This window comes from Trachurus japonicus, chromosome 3 (assembly GCF_045865225.1).
Source record: "Trachurus japonicus isolate A0001 chromosome 3, Traja_1.0".
NCBI classification, from domain to species: domain Eukaryota; kingdom Metazoa; phylum Chordata; class Actinopteri; order Carangiformes; family Carangidae; genus Trachurus; species Trachurus japonicus.
In genome coordinates, this window is record NC_140909.1 from 2,427,101 (window position 1) to 2,439,773 (window position 12,673).

Sequence of the window (12,673 nt, forward strand, 5' to 3'; positions counted from 1 at the left end):
CAAACCACACTGTAAGTGAGGAGGTGAGAACACTGCCGATAACACAATAATAAAAGTTTGATGAAATCTGGCAGTTTGAAGTGAGAAAAAAAAGCTGTTGAAGAGATTTTTTAACAATGATGCTGGTGTTGAGATGCCAGCTGAGATCATTGGTAATAGTAACACCAAGAAATGTAAAATGACTCACCATCTCGACCTCTACACTATTAATAGTGAGAGGGAGATGGGACACCTTTTTCCTACCAAAATCAAACACAATTCCCTTTGTTTTGGAGGCATTTAAAATGAAATGATTGTTCTCACTCCACTTGATGAAGTTTTGTAGCCTACCTGTCCCTGTCCCTGTCCCTGTCGTCTTCCAGCTCGTTCTCGTCGCCGTGGTAATGCTGCGGCGGCCCGTTGCGGTAGGACGGATACCGACTGAACTCCAGGAAGTCCATCTCGTAGTCTCCGAGGTCTTCGTCCCTCCTCTCCGCTCCTCTTCCTCCTCCTCCTCCTCCTCCTCCTCCTCCTCCTCGCTGCTTGTAGGCGGCGGCGAACTCCTGCAGCTCGTCCTGGGAGCGGTACGTCTTCCTGTGCAGATGCTCTGACCGCGGGTTCCACCTGCAACACACACAGTAAAGTGTGTGTAGTAGTAGTAGTAGTAGTAGCCTTCCATAATACAATCATTATAGTTCAACTAGTTCATAAATAGATCGAAAAGGTGTAGGTGTATCTCGCTTATAAACAAATCCATTAGAGCTCTTCGTGGTTTCAGAGTCAGAGAAAGAAATAAGTATCCAATAATTAACAAATGAAGCCAAAAAATAGAATAAATAAATCATTTAACAGTATTACACTTGCGATCAACACCCAATTAATCAACCCTGTTTATAGCTTTCTATCATACTATGTTTTAATCTACCGGTATTTCTAAATTGTGTTATGTTTTTGCTTTGTTTGAGATCCTCTGTCAGCCACAGAGATACACATGCTTTTTAATGTAGTATTTATTCTTGGTTGTTTTAAGTTAAGTTTCCCTCTTAGCTCATACACTGCAAAAACTCAAAATCTTTCCAAGAATATTTGTCTTATTTCTTGTCAAAATGTCTAATTTCTAATCAAAACTAATCTCTTTCCACTTAAAATAAGACTTATTGCCTAAAACTTGTTTTTAGATAATTTTCACTTGTTTCAAACAAATTTTCACTTGAAAAAGGTAGAAAAATCTGCCAGTGAAAACAAGTTTTTTGTGCTTGTAATAAGAAAGAAAAACTTTCTCCACTATCAGATTTTTCTACTTATTTCAAGTGAAAATCTGCTTGAAAGAATTAAAAAGTGTCTAAAACAAGCTACTTTTTATGTGATGAGTCTTATTTTAAGTAGAATGAGATTTGTTTTGACTAGAAATAAGACAAATATTCTTGGTAAGATATTGACTTTTTGCAGTGTATCTCTCCTCTCTTTTCTTGAACATTTTTTGAATATTATTAGGGAGTAAATTATTCTTGGCTTTGTATATTATCTGTGCAGTTTTAATTTTTACCAAGTAAGCAAACTTTACAGTAATACTCTCCATTTGATAAACAGATGATTGGTGTGGTGGTTGTATCCTGCATGATTTACTATCCTTACACTGCAAAAACTCAAAATCTTACCAAGAATATTTGTCTTATTTCTAGTAAAAATGTCATTTCTAGTTAAAAAAAAAAAATCTAATTCTACTTAAAATAAGACTCATCGCATGAAAAAGTAGCTTGTTTTTAGACATTTTTTACTTTTTTCAAGCAGATTTTCACTTGAAATAAGTAGAAAAATCTGATAGTGGAGCAAGTTTATCTTTTTTATTACAAGCACAGAAAACTTGCTTTCACTGGCAGGTTATTATTATTTACTTATTTCAAGTGAAAATTTGTTTGAAACAAGTGAAAATTATTTAAAAACAAGTTAATTTTTAGGTGATGAGTCTTATTTTAAGTGGAAAGAGATTAGTTTTGACTAGAAATGAGACATTTTGACAAGAAATAAGACAAATATTCTTGGAAAGATTTTGAGTTTTTTGCAGTGTATGGCCCTTTTTTTGCATAATGTAAACAGGTTGGAAGTTGTTTAGCGTAGTGTGTGTGTGTGTGTGTGTGTGTGTGTGTGTGTGTGTGTGTGTGTGTACCTGGTGTGTTTGTCCTCATCGTTGTGGTTCTGCTGATGATGATGATTACGTCCGAACCGGCGTGACTGTGAGGATGACGAGGGCGGCGCGTCGTCGCTGTATCGTCTCTGAGGAGGAAGAGGAGGAGGAGGAGGCTCGGCGTCCGCTTCATCACGATGATGTCGCTGGGGCGACGCTGGGCTGTCACGGTAACGCTGTGGCTCCGGGCTGCGGTTGTCACGGTAACGCTGAGGCTCAGGCTGAGGGTCGTGGTCGTGGTCGGGGATGGCCGGCAGAGCTTTCTTCTGGACGTTGCGGTACGTTTGGCGGAAGCCGGTCTCTCCCTCGTGGAGCGAACTGAGCTCAGACACACTACAGGCTGCACACAACAACACAACAACACAACAACACAACAACACAACATCATTAACCACTGACCAACGGCTAGAAACAAACACGTGAGGAGAAAATGTTTCCCTAAAGGAAGAAACTGCAGATGATTCAGAAGTCAGATAGGGCCGAGAGAGAGATTACACAATGTTTAAAGGGAGAATCGTTCAAATGAATTCAGTAACTCTTCAATTTACAGGCTGTTAAAGCAGAAGTAAGTGATATATTTGTGTTAATCTAAGTCTTAAATAGTTGTATCTTCCGACAGCAATCACTTCTATAGAGTGTTTGGTCTGAAACACGGGTCTGTCAGTCACTCTGCTCTGCTGTAAGCCGAGGAGAAAACTTTTCTCGTATCCTACAAGTTTTATCCAATGAGGAGAGAGAACGGCATAAAGGGGCAGTCCTCTCTGTGTGTGCAGCCAAGGGATGCGCGTGAATGTGGTGACGTAGGGACGAGGACTATGGTGCGTTCAAGGCAACTCGTAACTCATGTTTTTCAGAAGTTACGAGTGGCCGTTATAGTGACTTTCACAGGTAAAACAGGTCGGAGAAACACGAGTGGGTTGCCTGGAACGCTACAAAGTCGTAAGTCGTGACTTGAAGCTGTAATTTACGGTTTCAAAAGCCTGCCTGGAACGCAGCATTAGCCAAAACCACCGGATTGCTTACTTCTGCTTTAATTACATAATAATGTCAAGAAATAGCCAACAAATAACAAGTAATTGAGTCATAATGTCCAGAAACTAAGGACTTGGTGGAGAAAAATTCTGGCCTTTCCCAAAAAATGCAAAGCATGAAAAGCATGTGTAATCTTTAGCCTTTATGAAAAACATGACATTACTATGAAACCGACCGTTGTTTCTAGGCTATTTCTTGACATTATCACGTAATTAGTGGCCTGTAAATTAAAGGGATAGTTCAACATTTTGGAAATTGGCCCATTGCCATAATCCCTATAGTCATAGCAGTTGGTTCGTTACCTTTAATTGTTGGTGCAAGCTATTTTTAGAACGGCGGAGCAGAGCCGTGAGCTGCTCAGAGCTACGCTACGGAGGCTCATTATGGGATTTCTTGGTTTCCCTCATCAAACTCATCAAATACACAATCCAACAACTCCACAACGCTCTGGTGGACAAGTTGTGACCTGCACATTCACCACGCTATGAGATAATAACACAACGTTACCACACAGAGTTGTTTTAGAGGGAAATTCAGAGACTGTTGATGAAAAACTGTCCCTGAAGGCAACGCGCATCAGCTGTTTTGCATGAATTTCCCTCTAAAACAACTCTGTGTGGTAACGTTGTGTTATTATCTCATAGCGTGGTGAATGTGCAGCTCACAACTTGTCCACCAGAGCGTTGTGGAGTTGTTGGATTGTGTATTTGATGAGTTTGATGAGGGAAACCAAGAAATCCCATAATGAGCCTCCGTAGCGTAGCTCTGAGCAGCTCACAGCTCTGCTCCGCCGTTCTAAAAACAGCTTGCACCGACAATTAAAGGTAACGAACATACTGCTATGACTATAGGGATTATGGCAATGGGCCAATTTGAGGCATGCACACCTGCTACTGTATCACATCTGATCAACAGGAAGCTCAACATGCAGACAGCCTGAGAGCAGAGAGACATGCAGAGACATAACGAGCTCTAGAGACACACAGAGACCAGCAGCAGCAGAGGAGACAGAGCAGCATGCAGTCACGCATCGTCGTCGTGGTGACAGATCTTTTGACAGATGTCGTAGCGAGCAGAGCTGCAGGACGGGACGGGAGCTCAGGAGCTCGGAGCTTACTCTGGTGGCTGTTGGAGCGGGCCGAGGCCGAGGCCGGGTTGAAGTGAGCCAGCTGCTTCTCTACATACTGAAGCACCCGGAGCGAGTCCTGATCCTGAGGCGAAGGCACGCGGTAGGGGATCCCTACGGCCTGCATCGGCACTGGTAGAGATACACACTGGACCCATCAGCACAGCAAACCCCCGTTTGTCTTCGTGTGTGTGTGTGTGTGTTCATTGTGCTCTACACTGCAAAAACTCAAAATCTTACCAAGAATATCTGTCTTATTTCTAGTCAAAACAAATCTCATCATACCTAAAATATGTATAGTTATACATAAAAAGTAGCTTGCTTTTGGACACTTTTTACTTATTTCAAGTCTATTTTCAGTTGAAAAGTAGAAAAATCTGATAGTGGAGCAAATTTTTCTTTCTTATTACAAAACTTGCTTTCACTGGCAGATTTTTCTACTTATTTCAAGTGAAAATTAGTTTGAAACAAGCGAAAATGATCTAAAAACAAGTTAATTTTTAGGTGATGAGTCTTATTTAAAGTGGAAAGAGATTAGTTTTGACTAGAAATTAGACATTTTGACAAGAAATAAGACAAATATTCTTCGTTTTGAGTTTTTGCAGTGTAAGGACCCTACTGCCGTTTCAGTTCACTGTTTTATTTTGACAATTCCAGGCAAATTCAACCTGGGGCTCTAGTTTCCTAACATTTTAGGTCTAAAAGAATGAATCTGCAGATTTTCTTTTTAATTTTAAAGACACCAAAAAATGTTAGGATGAATTTTACAGCAGCGCCTAAAATGATGCACCAGACATCTCAGATATTTCCTCTAAATTGAACAAACAAGGAGCTGGAAAACGCTGATACAGAATACATACTACAAGCTAACCCCATACACACAGAGGAAAGAGGAAGTTATGAGATATAATAATAATCGCAATTCTCATTTAATACGGTTCAGAATTGATATAAAATGTCCCAAAAATTGATTTTAAAACATAAAAAAAATTAAACAAATCTGCCGGCTGTCGGCCTCCATTTCCTTAGAATTTAAAAGGCAGCATGTTTAACTGCACTATTTTTTTTTTTAAATAAAGAGGCACTTTTAATTTTGTTACTTAAGCAATATGTGATATTGCTTTTATGCAACAGTTTCAACAATTCCATCTAAGCATGGATACATGTTTAAAACTCAATAAATGTGAAAAAGACACTTTAGTCATTCTGTCTTGCAGAGCAGACAGAGAAAAATAGAAGTACGGAAATGTACTCAAAAGGGTACAAACCCTTGTCACTCCAGGCGTACCCTTTTAGAGACAATTTTGTACCATTCTGGAACATTTATGTGCCTTTTTTACCCCCAAAAGGTACACATAGGTCCTCTAGAGTACAATAATTGGCCCTATAGGGAACAGTAGGACAGAACTGTACCTTTAAGTACAGAAATGTCCCCCTTCTGTACCCCTGTTTTTCTCTAGATCATGAGGATCCTTTGCACACCGACAGACTGAAGTAGAAATCATTAGGAATCAAATCGTTTTGAATCGAAAATCGATTTTGAATCGAATTGTAGCCCCAAAAATCAGAATCAAATCTAATTGTGAGATAGTAAAAGATTCCCACCTCTAGACAGAAATACTGCAGAACAGGAGACAGTAAAAATAATCGTTTTAGACCTAAAATATTAGAAACTAGAGCCCTGGGTTGGATTTGACTGGAATTGTCCTTTAACTTTTCCAACAAGCTGTGTAGTGAGAGCTCACCTGCTGTGAGTATGCTGCCGTCCGAGGGGGGGACAGAAGACATCTTGTCCACCAGGGAGGGGGGCGCGATGGGGACCATGGTGGGAACCCCGGAGACGAAGTAGGGAGGGTAGATGGGACTCTGGGGGGTGGAGCTGCCCGTCTTTATGCCTTTACCCGCCTCGTACACTAACAACACACAACACAACACAACACAACACAACACAACACAACACAACACAACACAACACACACAGTTAGGGATGTCACCATTACAGATTGTCTTGGTACGATTACAGTCAGAGAAATAATCACGGTGTTACGATTATCATGATTATTATGCATCAATTCATTTCAAACACTATTACAGTAATGTGTAAAATCAAATATAGTCAAAATATAATTACATTACTAATTATTTCCACAAAGTATCTATTAAAATATGACCAATTATTAAAGTGTTTTAAATATATAAGTCATTAATTGTCGTCTATACCAAATGTTTAAGTTCATTTTAATCTTTTTTTTTATTATTACAAATGACACTGACTCTAGCATTTAAATTCCTACCAATTCAGTGTTACGTGTGGACCAGTATCTGTGCATTTACCTTTACTTTGGTGCACATCTACCAATACGGTTCCAACATAGTCTTTTTTTGGAAAGTGACGGTATTTAGGAATCTTTACGATCAATTAATTGTGGCGTTTCATACCGCGATTAATTGTGAAAACAAGTAATTGTGGCACCCCTACACACAGTGTTCAAACAGCATGCTGGACCTGTGTGTGTGTGTTTGTTTATTTGTTTATTGTTTGCACTTTAAAATATGACAAACAAGGAGTATATCACATGGAAGAAAGAAAATATACAATAAATAATATATGATAAACTACAATGAAACAGTGCTGGAGAGGTTATAGAAACCCTAGGAGGGCTTATCCAGAACCTCACCATTAAAATAAACTAGTAGTAAAATTAAATGTATCTTATCAAAATAAAATAGCAAATGAATTAATGAGAGAAGAAAACAAAATTAAAACAAAATAACCAAAATAGTAATTAAGCAGTGAATCAAGAGATAAATTGAAATGAATCAAAAGAATCGAGAGAATGAAACAAAAGATGAATTACAATGGCAACTGTTAAAAAAACAACAACAACAAGGTATTAAGACAATCCCATGGCGAACAGATGATCTTTTAATTTCCTTTTAAAGATGGATAAGGAGGGAGAGCTGTTAGTCAGGTGGATACACTTGTTCCATAAAGTTACACTTCTATATTTGATGGAAAACTGTGAATATGCAGCAGCTTCGACTGCCGAGTTGTTCTGGAGTGAATGTTTGAGTTATTTTGAAAATATTGTTGGAAATGATATGGAAGTGTGTGTCCCAGATACTGGACCTTGAAGACAAAAATACATGTGTGTGTGTGTGTGTGTGTGTGTGTGTGTGTGTGTGTACTCACGGTGCCGGGGGCAGCAGCAGGTGTCGGGGCAGCACCAGCAGCTGACGTAGCAGCAGCAGGAGTGAGGGCAACACTGACACCAACACACACCGACCAGCAGCAGGAACAACACACTGCCCAGAGCCACGGCCGCAACAAACACCCACTCTGGAAACACACACACACACACACGGACACAGAAAACACACACACAGAAAACACACACATTAATCAATCAATACCAAGACCTGATCATGTTTGAACTTAAAGGGATAGTTCAACATTTTGGCAAATTGTCCCATCACCATAATCCCTATAGTCATAGCAGTAGGTTCGTTACCTTTAATTGTCAGTGCAAGCTATTTTTAGAACGGCGGAGCAGAGCTGTGAGCTGCTCAGAGCTACGCTACGGAGGCTCATTATGGGATTTCTTGGTTTCCCTCATCATCAAACTCATCAAATACACAATCCAACAACTCCACAACGCTCTGGTGGACAAGTTGTGAGCTGCACATTCACCACGCTATGAGATAATAACACAACGTTACCACACAGAGTTGTTTTAGAGGGAAACACAGAGACTGTTGATGAAAAACTGTCCCTGAACGCAACTCGCATCAGTGGTTTTGCATGAATTTCCCTCTAAAACAACTCTGTGTGGTAACGTTGTGTTATTATCTCATAGCGTGGTGAATGTGCAGCTCACAACTTGTCCACCAGAGCGTTGTGGAGTTGTTGGATTGTGTATTTGATGAGTTTGATGATGAGGGGAAACCAAGAAATCCCATAATGAGCCTCCGTAGCGTAGCTCTGAGCAGCTCACGGCTCTGCTCCGCCGTCATAAAAATAGCTTGCACCGACAATTAAAGGTAACGAACCTACTGCTATGACTATAGGGATTATGGCAATAGGCCAATTTGCCAAAATGTTGAACTATCCCTTTAAGTTAAAACAACATTTAATGTGTTTAATGAGGACACAGACCTTTGCTTTAAGGTCAAGAGAAAAAACCGCTGAGGTGTAATGAAGATAATTAACGACATGTTATCTAAATGACATCCTGTCTTCCTTAATGTGAGGAGGCACAGACGGACTGTCTCTTATCACTGGGACATTTTATTCTCTTGTTTGTTTCTGTAACAATCAGAACAAATAAAATCTGAACCAGAATGAAAGTGATAATAAAAAACCACGAACGATGCAGATTAGAGTTGATACTGTGAGAACAACAGATGAACTAGTACATGTGTCTGTCTGTCTGTCTGTCTGCAGGGACGAGGCTACGGGAAAGGGAAGGAGAGAGCAGATAAGGAAATCTTTTAACAATTTAAGGACCAAGGACGGTATTGTCTCTCACACACACAGACACACATGGACACCAAAAACAAACACTCACACTCACACACACACACACACACACACACACACACACACACACACACACACACACACACACACACACACACACACACAGGAAACGGTTTCTGCTACAGGAAGGAAAGGGACAGTTTATGCTGCTGCAGATCTGGCTACTCCTCCAAAACCAGCTTGTAATGTGAACTCCTTTGCAGCCATTATCACAAACACACACACACACACACACACACACACACACACACACACATATAAACACACTGACGGAGAGATAAGCTGACAGTAATTACTCTGACTGTGGAGTGAATCATGTTTTATTTTCTAAACCTTCACAGTGACACAGCGAGAGAGCGACGTTACTGGAACCTGACGGGACATAAACAGCAGAAAGCTCCTCCCACCCGGCTGATTGCTGGGTTTTAGTGTCCAAATGATGTGTGATGATGATGACACATTAACCACAACCATAAATAACTACATAATGACCATAATAGCTGTTTTTCTGGGAGTAACAGCAACCAGCAGCAGATTATCTGACCAGAGTGGATCAGTCTGTTAAAAACAGCTCTGACGTCTGAACCACAAACACCTGCATGTTGTTGTCACCATTTAAAGGAGAATTACGGTCATTTTTGACCCCTAAATCGTTGTCCTGATGGTCACCCAGTGCAAAAAATGCGACTACACTGCAAAAACTCAAAATCTTACCAAGAATATTTGTCTTATTTCTAGTCAAAATGTCATTTCTAGTCAAAACAAATCTAATTCTACTTAAAATAAGACTCATCACATAGAAAAGTAGCTTGTTTTTAGACACTTTTTACTTCTTTCAAGCAGATTTTCACTTGAAATAAGTAGAAAAATCTGATAGTGGAGCAAGTTTTTCTTCCTTATTACAAGCACAAAAAACTTGCTTTCACTGGCAGATTTTTCTACTTATTTCAAGTGAAAATGCGTTAAATTTTAGGTGATGAGTCTTATTTAAAGTGGAAATAGATTAGTTTTGACTAGAAATGAGATATTTTGACAAGAAATAACTAAGACAAATATTCTTGGAAAGATTTTGAGTTTTTGCAGTGAAAATTGATGCAGGCAAACCGGAGTTACCATGGCTACCCGGCGCTAGGGATAGCCACAACGCTAACCCATGGGGGCAATTCTTTCAACCACAACAAACACTCAGAAAACAATCAAATATCTCTGGTACATGACTGGAATCCTTAGAGACACCACTGAACTCATATAGTGGAGAGTAGAAACAGTAGAAACTTTGTGTTTCTGCATGTAGCCACTCACCTCAGATAGCCCAACTCTGAAACATCCCAGAAAGACATTACTATCCCATCACAGAGAGAAACTAACACTTTGTCCTTGTTGTGATGATTTCTTTACTAAAATAAGAGTGGAGCAGTGCAGTGGTAATGTCCAAAATATCTCTGACCGTTTATTTTAGTAAAGAAATCATCACAACAAGGACAAAGTGTTAGTTTCTCTCTGTGATGGGATAGTAATGTCTTTCTGGGATGTTTCAGAGTTGGGCTATCTGAGGTGAGTGGCTACATGCAAAAACACAAAGTTTCTACTGTTTCTACTCTACACTATATGAGTTCAGTGGTGTCTCTAAGGATTCCAGTCATGTACCATAGATAATTGATTGTTTTCTGAGTGTTTGTTGTGGTTGAAAGAATTGCCCCCATGGGTTAGCGTTGTGGCTATCCCTAGCGCCGGGTAGCCATGGTAACTCCGGTTTGCCTGCATCAATTTTAGTCGTGTTTTTTGCTCCTCCCAACACAGGGTGACCAGCAGGACAACGCTTTAGGGGTCAAAAATGACCGGAATTCTCCTTTAAATCAGTTAAATCATTTTCATTCATGTGTCTTTATCAAACTTTTCTTCTCACCTACGTACAGAGTCATCATGCAAAACCCCCAAACCCCGTCCAAATGTGTGTTAATGTGAACAGTTCATCAAGTGGAAGATGAAATGATCTCCTAAAGACATAAAGTTAAACATGAAACACTCTTTTTATGAATATTTTAATCAACATCAGTGAATTATTTTAGTTTTCTACAGTTTCAGAGTGAAAAAGGGAAACAAAGCAGCAGCAGCAAAAGAATAGGAAACCCAGGAGACTTGAGCTCTCAGAGAACTTTGACCAAGGTATCAGACAAGATATTTACTAGTATTTACACACTGTATGTATCTATGTATCTATTTTATTATCTACATAGAGAACAATCTATGGTTCCTGTCTGGAGTCAGTAGGGTTAGTATGAGTGAAGAGAGGGAACCAGGTGAGGGGGGAGGACACATTATGCCCCTACCTGGCATAATCTTCAAATCAAAGTCTGGCAGCAGATCTTCAGGCACACCTGAGAAACCTGGAGAGAGACAGAGCAAAGGTGAAGAGGAGAGGGGAAGAGAGGAGGAGGAAGAGGAAGAGGAAGAGTTTGATGATATAAACTGGAATGATCAGATTGAGAGAAGCTGCTGCACATGCACAGAGAGACGAGCAGGAAGACTGATATGCAGACAGAGACAGAGACAGAAACAGCAGCAGCAACATGCACCAGGCGACGTTTTGACCTTGTTCCAGTCAGTCTCCCACATCAGAGCAGCCGATCGATCATGTGATTGATCTGATCTGATTGATAAAAAGCCGTCAGGTTGTCTGACAGAGGAAGACCGACTGGAACGTGAGCAACAGGCCGGAGCTGTGAGTGATGTTACAGAGCAGAGCTGCAAAAATCACAGGTGGGAACGGTCGAAACAGACATTTCACTCCTGAAACTCTTCATTGACTTGACTAAAATAAAAAGATGAATTACTGTTGTCTCAGAGTAAAAGGTTTAAGCTCGAAGACTTCTAGACCCAAATGTGAGTTTCAGTAAAAGAAGAGAGAAATGTCACCACACCAGGTCGGCCCAGCAGGCCTTGGAGTGAAGCGTTACATTACGATGGCAGATGAGGTTTATTGTATACTTTAGAATTACATTAGGCCTACTGAATGTATATTTGACTGATTGAAAAATGTTTATTTAATGACTAATGCACTTTACTGTTATCCAGAATCAAACCCACGAACTTAAGGTCAAGACAGAGCTGATGTGTGTTTGTGTGTGTATGTAACTGTAATCACATGAAGCTACCTGTGTGTGTTGGTGTTTGTGGCTCCAGGTGGATTGTTTATAAACATGTTAACGAGCTCCAGGTGGATTGTTTATAAAGTTAACGAGCTCTGGCCTGAGAATCAGAGGTTACCACAACAACTTGAGGTGGTTGTCAATGACGATAGGGGCCCCCCAGGCTGAGGCAGACAGAATTTTCTGCCTCTGCTCTGTCTCACGTTTGGGGTTATTCTAACAAAATGGTAGCTCCTACCAGAAAAAAACACAGACCGTGAGCATCACAACGACTCCCTAAACGCTTTGGTGTGATTTTGGTGTTTCTACAGTAAATATTTAGCAGAAACGTGCAGTTTTAAAACATCGGTCCATTCTGCTTCTCTCAGAAAATCTTTGTATCGGAGTCAATGAGGAGTAGAGACAGACGTGGCCGCACTTAGAGGCTGACAATTCAAATTCTGTAAGTCTCTCAGATATTTTGAGCACATTGTGAGAGACAGAACAAGTTTGTCTATAAATTTGGAAAAAATCATGTGTGTAGAGTGTAAATTGTGTCCGGGAGGAGTGTGGAAAGAGAAAAGTTTCAGAAGATTTCAGACAACTTCTCCCACTCAAAGCGATGATGTCACGCACTCTGACACGAACATTCCGTGCAATACACACCCATTATAATCTCAAAA

The 12,673-nt window shown here is 40.2% G+C and overlaps 1 protein-coding gene across 1 annotated transcript in view; it reads right to left on the reverse strand.

The window, feature by feature from the left end:
• Window positions 1-12,673, reverse strand: part of LOC146989403 (uncharacterized) — a 41,568-nt gene that overhangs the window by 6,254 nt on the left and 22,641 nt on the right. Inside the window, exons 4-9 of the mRNA XM_085773005.1 lie at window positions 11,193-11,249; window positions 7,516-7,662; window positions 6,068-6,235; window positions 4,314-4,454; window positions 2,147-2,504; window positions 342-603 (exon numbers count right to left, since the gene is read on the reverse strand). Of these exons, the coding sequence (XP_085629131.1) occupies window positions 342-603; window positions 2,147-2,504; window positions 4,314-4,454; window positions 6,068-6,235; window positions 7,516-7,662; window positions 11,193-11,249 (1,133 nt within the window). The remainder of the gene's footprint in view (window positions 1-341; window positions 604-2,146; window positions 2,505-4,313; window positions 4,455-6,067; window positions 6,236-7,515; window positions 7,663-11,192; window positions 11,250-12,673) is intronic.